The sequence below is a fragment of the Hypanus sabinus genome, chromosome 5 (genome assembly GCF_030144855.1).
Source record: "Hypanus sabinus isolate sHypSab1 chromosome 5, sHypSab1.hap1, whole genome shotgun sequence".
In the NCBI taxonomy this organism is placed as follows: Eukaryota; Metazoa; Chordata; class Chondrichthyes; order Myliobatiformes; family Dasyatidae; genus Hypanus; species Hypanus sabinus.
Window position 1 is genome coordinate 107,273,947 of NC_082710.1, and position 14,776 is coordinate 107,288,722.

At 41.8% G+C, this 14,776-nt stretch overlaps 1 protein-coding gene across 1 annotated transcript in view; it reads right to left on the bottom strand.

Annotated features, from left to right (window-relative positions):
- Nucleotides 1-14,776, bottom strand: part of neb (nebulin) — a 322,851-nt gene that overhangs the window by 292,567 nt on the left and 15,508 nt on the right. The window contains exons 12-19 of the mRNA XM_059971179.1: nt 14,557-14,664; nt 10,169-10,285; nt 5,410-5,511; nt 5,212-5,319; nt 5,011-5,115; nt 4,179-4,277; nt 3,281-3,385; nt 1,687-1,794 (exon numbers count right to left, since the gene is read on the bottom strand). Of these exons, the coding sequence (XP_059827162.1) occupies nt 1,687-1,794; nt 3,281-3,385; nt 4,179-4,277; nt 5,011-5,115; nt 5,212-5,319; nt 5,410-5,511; nt 10,169-10,285; nt 14,557-14,664 (852 nt within the window). The remainder of the gene's footprint in view (nt 1-1,686; nt 1,795-3,280; nt 3,386-4,178; nt 4,278-5,010; nt 5,116-5,211; nt 5,320-5,409; nt 5,512-10,168; nt 10,286-14,556; nt 14,665-14,776) is intronic.

Here is a 14,776-nt window from a genome sequence, read left to right on the forward strand (position 1 = left end):
TCTGTCTGCCATGGAAGGTGGGATTTTCACTGTGGCCACCTATTTCAATTTAAGTTCTCATTCCCATTCCAACATGTCGGTCCGTAGCATCTTTAGCTGCCGTGATGAGGCCACACTCTGGTTGGAGGAGAAACACCTCATATTCCATCTGGGCAATGTCCAACCTGATGGAGTTAACAGCAATTTCTCTAACTTCCTGTAATCTCTTACACCTCTATTTCTTTTTTTCTCTCTTTTTCCATTCACCACTCTTACCCATTCTCTTCTCCTTGCCAGTCTATCTCCTCCCACTGTTGCCCCTCCTGCCTCGCTTTTTCCCATGGTCGACTCTTTTTTCCTGTCAGATTCCTTCTTCTTCAATCCTTTACCTCTTCCACAAATCACTGCCCAGCTTCTCACTTCTCCCTTTCCCCTCTGCTCATCCACCTACCTTCCCCCTCACCTACTGTCAACTGCTAGCTTGTACTATCCCCCACAACCCCCTCCCCCCTTTTTATTCAGGCTTCTCCTCCTACCTTTCCAGTCCTGATGAAGGTTCTCGACCCAAAACATCAACTCTTTATTCCTCTCCATAGATGCTGCCTGACCTGCTGGGTTCCTCCAGCATTTTGCATGTGTTGCTCTGTTCCCACATTTATTTCCAAAAAAATGTCCGTTATTTATTTATTTATTGGGTTACAGCACGGAACAGGCCCTTCTGGCCTTTTGAACCGTGTCACCCAGCAACCACAGATTTAACTCTTGCCTAATCCCAGGCAAGTTGCAATAACCACTTAACCTACCAACCAGTACCTCTTTGGACTTTGGGAGGAAACCGAAACACCTGGAAGAAGCCCATGCGGTCATAGGGAGAACGTGCAAACTCCTTACGGACAGCCGCAGGAATTGAACTCTAGTCACGGCTACCATTAAGCATTGGGCTAACCACTAAACTACCATGCTGCCCCAAGATCTACCTACCCCACATTAGCTGTGCCTACTGTAGAAATTAGATATAGATGCTTGTTCATGTAACAGCCAGCACATCTCTGCAACATGGGAGAAAACTAAAACACTCAGGGGAAACATCTGAGTTCAGAGTGAATTCTTCAAACTCCACAAGGCAGCACTGAACTCAAGACTCGTCATTGTTGCTAACTGAGAGGCTGACTAGCAATCTTCCCAGTTCAGGAAGCAATGAAGGTGAATAAATAATGCATTTGCCATTGAGGTTCACATCCTGTGAACAAGTGAATAGAAAGCACGGACCAGAGCAATACACACAAAATGCTGGAAGAACTCAGCATGTCAGACACCACCTATGGAAAGGACTAAACAGTCGATGCTTTGGGCTGAGACCTTCATCAAGATTGGAATGGAAGGGAGAAAGCACCCCAAATAAAAAGTGGGAGTGGTGGAGGGGAGGGAGCACGAGCTGGCAGCTGACAGGTAAGACTAAGTGAGGTGGAAGGAGGGTGGGTGGGTGCTGTAGGGGATGGGTAAGCACATGCCATCCATTCAATCTGATCCTAGCTCCCTAATTCTGTTCACCCCATCAACATATCATCTTCTTTTTATTCCTAAATACTTATTCACCTTCTTAAGTTTAGCAATATAACCTACCTCAAACGTGCCTTGCAGTAGCAGTGCTTGACATTTTGCAATAAGCTGTTTACATTGAGGTTAGAAAACACTGCAACTACTTACATCACTTGCAATGTTCCGTTGTGCCTTTGCTGCTATAATAGGTATGGAATCCATTCTGATGTTGCAGCGCTTGGGCTTTTCTTTGTCCCAGTCAAATTTGTAACAATTCTAGGACGGAGAGAAAGAATCAGGTAATAAAGAATGGTAAAGTCCTTTGAAAGATTTTACAAAGAGACATTTAACTGATATAGGATCTGATGCAGTCCATTCATTTGTTATGTGCTGTGTCATATGACCTGGGCCATCACGGTCTTTCCGTCACCATGATTGTTCTTGACAAGATTTTCCACAGAAGTAGTTTGCCATTGCCTCCTTCTGGGCAGTGTCTTTGCAAGATAGGTGACCCCAGCCATTCTCACATGAGCCTGATCAGGGTGCTAAGACAGTGCCGCACCTTGCCCAAGGGTGACCTGCAGACTAGTGGAGGGAAGGAGCACCTAACACCTCCTTTGATAGAGATGTATCTCCACCTGGCTACCCGTTTGATGCAGTGCAGGAATAAAAGGGTTAAGAATTCCAATCTGCTCAAGGAGCCAATTCTGATGTTCCAATTTCCAGGTTTTTAACAAAGCTCGGACAAAAGGTGGAAATCTAACATGCCCATAATCCACAGAAAACTTAATGACTTCAATAGAGTGAAGTCAACTCTGAGGAACAGCCAAGTGTTTTTATGGTACTAGTCACAGACCAGAAGGAGCTAGAGTACTTCCTGAGTTTCCTTAAGTTCCTGATCACAAGGGAAATACAGATAGAGGTTCTTCCTCTGAACTAAAATGTTCTATACCGTAAGTATTACCATTTCAAATATGTTCAACAACTTCTTCCTAAGCTCTTTCTTGTCCTATAGTATATTGGGGCACAACTGCTGATCTCTCACATTGTCTTTAGTTATCCAGGAACCTGCCAATCAATTCTACCATCTTTGGCTCCTCTCTCTCAGACTAGAAACTCCCCTGCCACACTTGCAATCTATGAGCCTTTGACATTTAGATAGAGTGTGGAATAGGCCCTCGAGGCCCTTCAAACCTTGCCGCCCAGCAACCCCTACTTTAATCCTAGCCTAATCTTGGGACAATTTACCACAACCAATTAACCTACCAACTGGTATGTCTTTGTACTATGGGAGGAAACTAGAGCACCTGGAGGAAATTCACATGGTTACAGGGAGAACTTACAAACTCCTTACAGGCAGCAGGGGGAATTGAACCCAGGCTGCTGGTACTGTAAGTCGTTTTGCTAACGACTACACTAACATGCTACCCAAATTTGCATCTGTGTCACCTGGGGGATAACAGATTGCTGTCTATTGTTGAAATGGCCAAACACTAATCTGGTTGAAGAGATTGAAGGTGAAGATTATCCGAATAAATAAGTGCTGTCTGAAAGAATATGAAATGCAGAAAACCATATAGTTCCTATCTCTTTCTTTCCCACCTTTCACATTGCAATTTTATAAAACTGCGAAGAGTTTTGACATCAAGCACATATCAAACAAAAATCCTTCCATTACAACACAGAGATTATAAAAGCAGCTTTTGTTTACAATATTCTTACACAGAAATAAATACAATTGAAGAGCACAGTATCTGCTTACATCGCTTAGATTGTATGCATTGACTCTGGACTGGATGAGGAAAGGACTATCATGAGGAATGGTACACTTGAACTTTTCTTTCTCATGGTCTGCTTTGTAATTCAGCTGTAAGAGAGTACAACAGAAATCAACAATAGGAAATCACTTACAATGAAACTCCAACAGCCAAGATGAGGAAAGTACTGAATACAGAGTTCATATTGTAACCCGACATCATAAATGTCATATGTTACATATTTATAATATTAAAAGAAAAGAAACTGTTAGAAATACTCAGCGATTTGGCAGTGTCTATGGAGTTGATGGTAATGACATTTTGTCAAATAAACGATTTTAAATATTGACTCTGTTTCTCGTTCTGCTAATGCTACGTGATTTGTTGGATAATTCCATCATTTTCTCGATATATTTCAGATTCCTGGCATATGTGGGGTTTATTTTATATTTGTTTTCAACAGGGTAGTTTTAGTTAAATTGAACTATTTTTTTTAACTTTCAGTAGTTCCATATTTGTTTTATGTGTAAAGCAAAAGTGAAAGATATATAAATGGAACATAAATAAATATAGATAAAATGTATTTCAAAAAATGGAGGGTTATATGTGAGTAAAGGGTCAGATTGATGTTAGAATGTATCAGCGCAACATCGTGAGTCAAATGGCTTGTTCTGTGCTGTACTATTTTATGTTCATAAATAAATATGGAGTCTATGGGATTGACTTTTATCAGCTAACCATTGGGAAGCCATACACAGTCCTGTTTTGAGATTACAATTCAGAGCTGTGTTTGAATGAAGATCTGAAATTAGTACCTGCAGTACTTTCCAAATGGAGCTTGAAAAGCCAAAAGGCTAAACCCAAGAGTAACAACAATATGCGAGGGAGTTTGCAAATACTTACATCACTCAGCTGTTTGGCATTGATCTGGGCTTGCACCATCACTGGACTATCAACAACTTGTGTGAACTTGATTTTATCGGGATGCATTTTATAAACTGGCTGCAATTCAATCAAATTAAACAGATGTTACTTGCATGTTTTGGGAACAAACACATGTTGAACCATCATTATCTTTTCATTCATGGATTTAAATATGTACAACTTCTTCAACACTGGAGAACAACAGAACCTATTAGTGGTTTGGGAATTGACTGGGTCACAGAGAAATCTAGAGCAAGTAAAGCCTCTTCATTTTGTTAAAATGTAAATGTCAATGATAAGTGAAACTACATCAGGACACATTGAGTTGAAATGGTCTCTGCTCTTCTAAATTTATGTACCATGCAGAGCATCCTAACTGGTTTCATCATCTTCCAGTATGGAGGGGCCTCTGCACAGAATCAGAAAAAGCTGTAGAGGGTTGCAAACTCAGCCAGTTTTACCTTGGGTACTGGTCTCCCCAGCATCAAAGACATCTTCAAAAATGGTGCCTCAAAAAGACTACCTCCATCATTAAGAACCCCCATCACCAGGGCATGCCCTCTTCTCATTACTACCATCAAGGAGGTACAGAAGTCTGAAAATGCACCTGACAAGCATGAATGTATGACAAGTATGACAAGAAGCATGACAAGTAGCATATCAGGAAATATATCCACTCAAAGAGAAATTAGGATGGGTAAAAAAATGCAGGCCCACATTCCATGAATGAATAACTGAAAATATTGATAATTAGAATTCTTGGTTAATTGGCTAATTAAAGATATTAGTAATAGAAAATAATTACACTTACATCTTTACATTTATAACTGTTCTTCATAGCTTCATACTCCGGAGTAAGAGTTTGAGGGAAGTAACAGTTTAGTTTATCCAGTTCATAATCTGCCTTATAATTTTTCTTAAAGAGAAATGTGACATTATTATAATTCAGAAGTAACAAGAGCATAACATTAAAATGTGCAAGTTGTTGTGGGTGTAATTTCTGTTTACTTACATCACTTTTCATTGCTTCAACCTTCAAACAATGAAGCATGTATGGATCCTCATGACTGCCAAGATAATGACCCTTAACTTCTTCATCGTACTTCTTTTTATATTTTACCTAAGAATGGAAAGATTCATTTTGTTGATGTCAGTCCATTTTAAGAGGTTAGATTTGAATTCAAGATTGCTAAATAACACTGGGACTTACATCACTGAAGTCCTTCAAAACTTGGTCTGTTTTGAACTTTGGAGTTTCACAATAATTGATGCTTGTCCTGGCAGCTTTCTCATAACTTTTTTTGTACAGTCTCTGCAAAACAAAATGCCACAGTCACAGGCAATTTCAACAGAAGTCAATTATTGAATGTCTAGTATAATTTAAATTGCCTGATCCTATCTTCAACTCTCTCTGTGGTTTCACTCCAACTTTTCCTTTGAAATCTCCCTGCCTCCAGAGACAGTGCTTTAAGAAGGTTGGATCCAACACTGTGGACCCTTGCAATCCAGGTCATGCCCTCATCTTGTTACATCAGGAAGAAGGTACAGGAGTATGAAGCTCCACACTCAGTGATTCAGAAGCAGATTCTTCCTCTCCACTATCAGATTTCTGAACTGACCATGGACACTACCTTGCTGTTCTTTTTTATGCTATTTTGTTATTTTGTAATTTAGAATCATTTTTATGTCTTTGTACTGTAATGCTGCTGCAAGCAACACATTTTACATCATATAACTCAATCCCTGTTAATACAGTGAGTAGATGGTGTGAGCACATATGTTCAAGAAATGGAGGGGATGCAGGAAGGGATCCTTGACAGAGGAAGGGATACCCCATTCATTGAAAGGGGAAGACATCTCTGATGTCGTAGAAAGAAAAGCCTAATCCTGGGAACAGATGCTGCAGATACAAAGGAGCTGAAAAAAAGGGAATATCATTTTTCTTGGAGATAGAGCAGGACGAGGTATAGTTGAGATAGCTGAGGGAATGAGACCATAAGATATCGGAGCAGAATTAAGCTATTTGGACCATCGCGTCTGCTCTGCCATTTTGACATGGGCAATCCATTTTTCTTCAGACCCAATCTCCTGCCTTCTCCCCATATCCCATCATGCCCTTACAAATCAAGAATCTCTCAAACTCTGCCTTAAAGACGGCCTCCACAGCTGCCTGTGGCAATGAATTCCACAAATCCACCATTCTCTGGCTAAAGAAATTCCTCCTCATCTCCATTCCAAAAGGACACCTTTCCATTCTGAGGCTGTGTCCTCTGGTTTTAGACTCTCCCACCATAAGAAACATCTTCTCCACATCCACTCTATCAAGGCCTTTCACCATTTGATAGGTTTCAATTAGGTCACCCCCTCATTCTTCTGAATTCTAATGAACACAGGCCCAGAGCCATCAAGTGCTCTTTATATCACAAGTCATTCAATTCTGGAATCATTTTCATGAACCTCCTTTGAACCCTCTCCAGTGTCAGCAAATCCTTTCTAAGATGAAGGGCCCAAGAGCTGGTAGGTTTATAAAAGATGTCAGTAGACAATTTGTCTACTGAAACAGTGACATCGAGAAAGGGGAGAAAGGTGTCAGAAATGGACCAAGTGAATTTAAGGGCAGGGTGGAAGCTGAAGGTAAAGTTGATGAAATTGAAGCACTTAGCATGGGTGCATGAAGCAGCACCAGTGCAGTGATCAATGTAGTGCAGGACAAGTTGGGGAGCATTACTGGGGAAGGCTTAGAATAGGGATAGTTCTACGTAGCAAGCAAAAAAAACAGGCATAGCTGGGGCCCATGTGGTTTCCCATGGCTACCCCCTTGAGTTTGGAGAAATTAGGAGGAGCCATTGGAGAAATTAGAGGACCAGTACTGCCAGGTGGTAGAGGGGAACTGATTGGATTTGGGGAGAAAGAAACCAAGAGCTCATACCATTGCTTGGCTTTGAACATGTCAAGCCTGCACAAGCAGCACCTTCCAGTCTCCACCAGGCTAACATGAATACCTGCCACATCACCTGCAGCCTATTGAAACCCAGCTCTCATCCAGAGCAACACACACAAAATGTTGGTGGAACTCAGCAGGCCAGGCAGCCACTATGGAAATAAAAAGTACAGTCGATGTTTCAGGCCGAAACCCTTCAGCAGGACTCATTGAAGACCACATTGAACAGTCCTGCTGAAGTGTTTCAGACTGAAACTTTGACTGCACTTTTTCCCCCACAGATCCCACTTGGCCTGCTGAGTTATCAACAATAGACAATAGACAATAGGTGCAGAAGTAGACCATTCAGCCCTTCGAGCCTGCACTGCCATTTTGAGATCATGGCTGATCATCTACTATCAATACCCAGTTCCTGCCTTGTCCCCATATCCCTTGATTCCCCTATCCATAAGATACCTATCTAGCTCCTTCTTGAAAGCATCCAGAGAATTGGCCTCCACTACCTTCCAAGGCAGTGCATTCCAGACCCCCACAACTCTCTGGGAGAAGAAGTTTTTCCTTAACTCTGTCCTAAATGACCTACCCCTTATTCTCAAACCATGCCCTCTGATACTGGACTCTCCCAGCATCTGGAACATATTTCCTGCCTCTATCTTGTCCAATCCCTTAATAATCTTATATGTTTCAATCAGATCCCCTCTCAATCTCCTTAATTCCAGCGTGTACAAGCCCAGTCTCTCTAACCTCTCTGCGTAAGACAGTCCAGACATCCCAGGAGTTCTTCCAGCATTTTGCACAGATTTCCAGCATCTGCAGATTTTCGCTTGTTTGTGATCTCATCCACAGCACTTGTCCATCCAGCAAACCAGTCAGCCTCAACCATTTGCTCCAAGCCTTCAGCATCCCTGTAGCCTTCTCCGTTTAGTATCTGTTCGCTCTTGTTTTGTGACTCTCTGTGGGTTGTTATTTTGCAGTTCATCATTAAAGCAATCACTCACTGCTAAATCATCTCTGCTGCTCTGCATTTGGGTTAAACCTCCTCTACATTTCCTGACAGATCTGTGCAGTTCAGTGCAAGTCAGACAAGATGATGAAGCACACATAATACTCATGTTAAATTAGTGCAGTGTTCTTTTGATGCCGAATAGGGATAGGTGTATTAACTTAATACACAACGTGAGCCTCACACAAGTAATCAGGTCTGAACAGTAGCCTTGCAACTGAGATAATTAAAGAGATTATCAATTATTTACAGATTTATTAGGAACCTTCTTGCAGCTGAGTTTCTTGTACTATAATGAGACTGTGCTTTGAAGTTGCCAGAAACTCAATTACTTTTTTCAACTTAGTTTTGTAGCAGCCATTTTATTTCTGGATCCCCTCAATACTAAAAGAAGCAGGAGGAAGGAAACAAGAGAAAATCTGCAGGTGCTGGAAATCCAAGCAACACACACAAAATGCTGGAGGAACTCAGCAGGCCAGGCAGCATCTAGGAAAAGAATAGAGTCGATGCTTCCGGCGAAAACCCTTCAGCAGGAGGAAGAAAAGATCACTTTAACAAGGGAAGCCAAAAGGGAAGGGTAAAAGGGCTCCAAGAAAATTCTCTTAGGAACAATGTTTCCTTCAGAGTTGTGCTGGTGAGTCACCAACTCCCAAAGCAATATGCAAGTCATACAATGGCATCTCCTAAACAGAGAAGTAAATTGATTTTTGATATTTACATTCAGTGGCGTTACTTAATCCCCCAGCTTCCTCTACATTTCCAGACAGAACTAAAACTATAATTTTCTTTCTCTATAGATCCCACTTGAAACACCACATTATTTTGCACTACTGACATAAATAATATTTTGCTTTTGCATCTCCAGCAATATGGAGGCCTAGTCATTGAATATTACTTAAAGTGGAGGGTGATAGAATCTTGATTAGTCAGGGTATCAAAGGTTATGACGAGAAGGCAGGAGAATGGGGTTGAGAGGGATAATAAATCAGTCATGATGGAATGGCAGAGCAGACTCGATGGGGTAATATGACATCATACTAAGATCATCTAAGACCATACGACAGAGGAGCAGAACTAGAACACTTGTCCCATCGAGTCAGCTCTGCCATTAATTCATGGCTGATTTATTATTCCTCTCAACCCCATTTTCCTGCCTTCTCACCGTAAACTTTGATGCTCTGACTAATCATGAACCTATCAACCTCCACTTTAAATATATTCAATGACGGCCTCCACAGCCACTTTTGGCAATGAATGCCACAGATTCACTACCCTCTGGCTAAAGGAATTCTTTCTCCTCTCTGTTCTAAATGATATCCCTCCATTCTGAGGCTGTGCCCTTTGGTCTGACTCACCCATTATAGGAAATATCTTCCCTCTATCCAGACCTTTCTATATTCAATAGGTTCCAATGAGACTCCCACCTTCCCCCATTCTTCTAAACACCATCAAGTACACGCCTGGAGCCATCAACCAGTCTTCATAAATGAATGAATGAATGAAATTAATTTATTTCAGTCAGTACAAACATAACAAAAAGCATCATTTACAATGATGATTTCATAGGACAAAATTACAACAAAACACGTTGATACTCTTTAAAACAGACCAAAAGGGTGTAGGCTTAGGCTACAGCTTATTACGCTTACCCCTCTTACTTATACAACAACATACATTAACCCTTCTATTCCTGGAGCCATTCACATGAACATCCTCTGGAGCCTCTCCAATACATGCATGTCTTTTCTTAGAAAGGATGCCCAATACTCCAAGTGCAGTCTGACTACCTTATAAAGCCTCAGCATTATATCCTTGTTCTTTTATTCTAGAAATTTTATTGCCATACTGTTATCTTTGGATTCCTCCAAGGAGTGATTTTTGAAGTCATCCTCTTACCCAGGTACATCCTAGCCCTGGATTTCTACCCATTCATTTATTCTTGATCTTAACTCATTTTGTTCCACCCAATTAACCACGTACATTCATTATATATAAGATGATACGTAAAACAACATTGTTACTCACATCACTTGCTGATTTCCCAGCAAGCTTGTACTGTTGCAAGAGCGGATTTTCAGTAGCAGGTAGTGTGTTGTAATCTGTTTGACTTTTGGTCTTCTCATAGTTCTTTTTATATTTAACCTGAGGAAATGCAAAAAAAAAACACACAATCAAAAAGGATAAGCGGACGGAGTCTCTTGTATGTAATGAAGTTTGCTGATAATAAAAAGCAGGTAGTGCGGGGTGTCTGAGCAATGAGAGAGATTCAGGGATATTGACTGGCTAAGTGAATGGCTGAGGACATGGCAGATGGAAAATCATATGAAAAGGAATCATTCCAGGTAGAAAAGAGTTGAGTAAGTTAATGAAAGTAGTTTTCTTGGGGTCCCGAGATGCTCTTTGCACAACTTGTTGAAAGTTAACGTGCAGGTTCAGTGTATCGGTGGTTGTCCATCATGTCCAACAATGACAGGAAACCCGTGTATGGGAGCTTTTAAAGCGGAAGAGCCTTTGCACTGGATCAGTTCCACTCTCTCAACCTTGGAAGTCCAGATCCAGTGGTACAAACAGGCAACACAAACTGGGGTCCTCCTTCATTGCGGTAGATGACCATGACATCTTTTGCGCCTTGTCGTGCCCTTCGTTCTCCGTGGAGAGTTGCAGAACCAGCTTCCTGGCCATCGATGGTCAGCTCCAGCAGACTGTGCAGGTTCAGGAAGTACTTAAAAAATAAGCCAAATAGTATGTTGAACTTTATTGCAAGGGGATTTGAGTACAAGGGAAAATATGACCTACTGTGATAATCTAGGACTGTGCCTGGAATATTAAATACAGGTCTGGTGTCCCTCCCTAAAGAATTTACCTTGCACTAGCTGGAGTGTAACATAGTTAAACTGATTGATCCCTGGGAAGAGGATTGCCTCAGGAAGAGACATTAAGCACACTGGGCCTATAGTCCCTAAAACTTAGAAAAGAACTGACCTTACTGAAACTAAATATTTGTGGGTATTCTCAAAGTCAATGTAGGGGCAATGTCTCCCCTGTCAGGGGTCAGGGAACACCAGGAGTCATCATCCAAATATAAGAACTGAGCTATTTGGAACTGAGATAAGTCATTTCAGAGGGTGGGGAACTCCAGAGTCACAGCAATGAGTGAACAGAGTGGAATTTATGGATCTATGGAAATCTCTACCCCAAAGAGCTGAGGAAATTCAATCACCCAGACAGAGACTGATAGATCTTTGAGTGGTAGGGAATCAAGAGATATGGAGCTACTGCCACAAAGTACTATTGGGATTAAATACAGACCATGATCGTCGGAACAGGAGAGGTGACACCATCTATTACATTCAACACTACTTGCCCATCTCTGAAATTAACTTCAGGCTGGAGGACACCTCTTTGCTTCTGTTACTGATTTGCTACACTCTTGTGAAAGGCTGAGGGGTGGCCGAATAGAAGTTTTTTAAATTACGCAAGATGTTGAGGGGAAGAGCATAAAGAAAGATAATATTATTTACATTCCAAGAAATTCAGTTCTGGTTGCCCCACTATAGGAAGGGTGTTGAAACTTCAGAGAGGGTGCAGAAGAGGTTTACCAGGATGCTGCCTGGTTCAGAAAACAAGTGCTGTCATGAGAGGCTGGAAAAACTTGGGTTCTTTGAAGTGGCAGAGGCTGAGGGAAATCTAATAGGGGTTTATAAGAGGGCAGAGTATTGTCTGAATGGTGTAGAGTTAGGTAAGGGAGAAATGCAAAGAGACCTAGGAGTCCTAGTTCATCAGTCAATGAAGGTGAATGAGCAAGTGCAACAGGCAGTGAAGAGGGCAAATGGAATGTTGGCCTTTATTACAAGGGGAATTGAGTACAAGAGCAAGGATGTCCTTTTGCATTTGTACAGGGCCCTGGTGAGACCACACCTGGAATATTGTGTACAGTTTTGGTCTCCAGGTTTAAGGAAGGACATTCTGGCAATTGAGTAAGTGCAGTGTAGATTCACTAGGTTGATTCCTGGGATGGCAGGGCTGTCTTACGCAGAGAGATTGGAGAGATTGGGCTTGTACACACTGGAATTGAGGAGATTGAGAGGGGATCTGATTGAAACGTTTAAGATAATTAAAGGATTTGATAGGATTGAGGCAGGAAATATGTTCCAGATGTTGGGAGAGTCCAGTACCAGAGGGCATGGATTTGAGAATAAGAGGTCAGTTATTTAAAACAGAGTTGAGGAAAAACTTCTTCTCCCAGAGAGTTGTGGAGGTGTGGAACGCACTGCCTCGGAAGACAGTGGAGGCCAATTCTCTGGATGCTTTCAAGAAGGAGCTGGATAGATATCTGATGGATAGGGGAATCAAGGGATATGGGGACAAGGCAGGGACTGGGTATTGATAGTGAATGATCAGCCATGATCTCAGAATGGCGGTGCAGACTCGAGGGGCTGAATGGTCTACTTCTGCACCTATTGTCTATTGTCTATTGTCTATTATGAGAAGCATAGATAGAGTAGACAGACAGTATCTTTTACCCAGGGTAGAAATACTAGGGGCTTGCATTGATGGTGAGAGGGGGTAGGTTAAAAAGGGATGTGAGGGATAAGTCTTTTACTCAGAGGGTGGTGGATGCCTGGAATGAGCTGCCTGGTATGGTGGTAGAGACAAACACATTAGAGGTTTTTAAGAGACATTAAGATAGACACACGAATATGAGGGAGATGGAGGAATATGGATATTGTGTAGATAGGAGAGATTAATTTTTGAGTTTTTTTGATTTGCTTTTTAGCTGGTTCTGCACAACATTGTGGGCCGAATGGCCTGTACTGCTTTCTATGTTCCGTATTCTGTTTTCTATAAACCCAAAAGGGAACTCAAAACAAATTTTCTCACCTATCAAGTGGCAACAATGTAGTGTTCACTCCCAGTGAGCCATTGAAATGGGTGGATTTAAGAGAAAGCAGAACAAGTATATGAAAGGGAGTGGGATAGAATGGCAAGCTGTTAAACTGAGATGAGAAAAGACAGGAGGGGCACAAGTGGAATATAGATGGACAGGTTGGGGGAAGTGACCTGATTCTGTGCACATTCATTTGTTCATTATGTGCCGTGTCACACACACAGCCCTATGTAATAAGATTTTAGTCCTTTTGCCCAGGTGATGATTTCATTGTGATGCAGCCTGGAATTAATTTCAGCGATGGCACGTAGCCTAGTGTGCAACATCATTTGCCACTTTACTGATATTCACACCTCCCTGAAGCTTCCTGCTGCCAGAACTTTACATACAAACACAATAAATAACTGTAGGTGCAGTCAGTTTGGATAAGTGCACGGATGGAGTCGCTACGGAGAGTGGATCCATGGGAACTAGGCAGAGAAAACTGTTCGGCACACACTAGCTGGGCTGAATGTCCTAGTTCAGTGCTCCGGTGCTGTGGTGGGGTGGAGAACCATCTCTACCAAAGGAGGTGTAAGCCACTTCTTCCCTCTGCCAGCCTGTGGGTCACCCTTGGGCAAGGTGTAGCACCTGCTTATCCCCCCGATCAGGGTCACGTGAAGTCATGAGAACAACTGGTACGAGCAACTGGCACATGTCACAAGTCCTGGTTATATGATCACTGACGCCAGTCAGACAATCTCTGAAGAGTGTTGATAATGGCTGGGGTCACCCATCTTGTAAAGACACTGCCCAGAAGGCAGCAATAGAAAACCACTTCCATAGAAAAATCAATCAAGAACAATGATGGTCATGCATGGACCACAACATGGATTCTATTTAACAGATAAAACTTAATCTTGCTTTGGACAATTTTTTTTTTCATAAGCACAAGAGGATCTGCAGATGCTGGAGCTCCAACGGAAACAATCAGAATGCAAGAGGAACTCAGCAGATCAGGCAGCATAGATGGAAATGAGTAGACAGTCAGTGCTTCAGGCCAAGAAGCTTCTTCAGGACTGGAAAGGAAGAGGGAAGACAGCAGAATAAAAAGGTGGGGGGAGAGGAAGGAGGACAAGCTAGAAGGTGACAGGTGAAGTCTGGTGGGAAGCTGAAAAGTCAGAGGGTAGCAGCGATCGAAGACGGGGAGCAGTGAGAGAGGGTCTCACTGAACTCCCATGGAAGAGAAGATTTCAACTTCTTCACATACCTCAAAGAGACTTTGCAGTGGAGCAGTAAATCATAGATGCAAGATCTTTTTGATGCCTAACTATACATATTCCCTGGAATTCTATTTTAAAACTGGAAAATTAACTATATCTATTCAATTGCCACTACAGGTAAGTTCTGAAGAATCAAGATTTTGGTTACCTATAAATGCAATGCTATTGGTATTATTTGATTGTGCTATTTCTTCTCTTTGTTTTAATAGAGGTGATAATTTAAAATAGAAAGGATGAAATGGAAGTAAGTCTGAATCACTTACCGCGCTAGCAGCATTTCCAGCACGCTTATTGGCCTCATATTCCGGAGTTTCAGTCTGCATGAAGTAAATTTGGTCTTTCATTTCCTCATAGCCAGCATTATACAGTTTCTGGATGAACAGGAAGAATAAAACAGAAACAAATCCATTGCTCAGTTAGTTCATCATCTTCCGAGTGCTCATAGGAACGTAAGAAATAGGAGCAGGAGTAGGCCATCCGGCC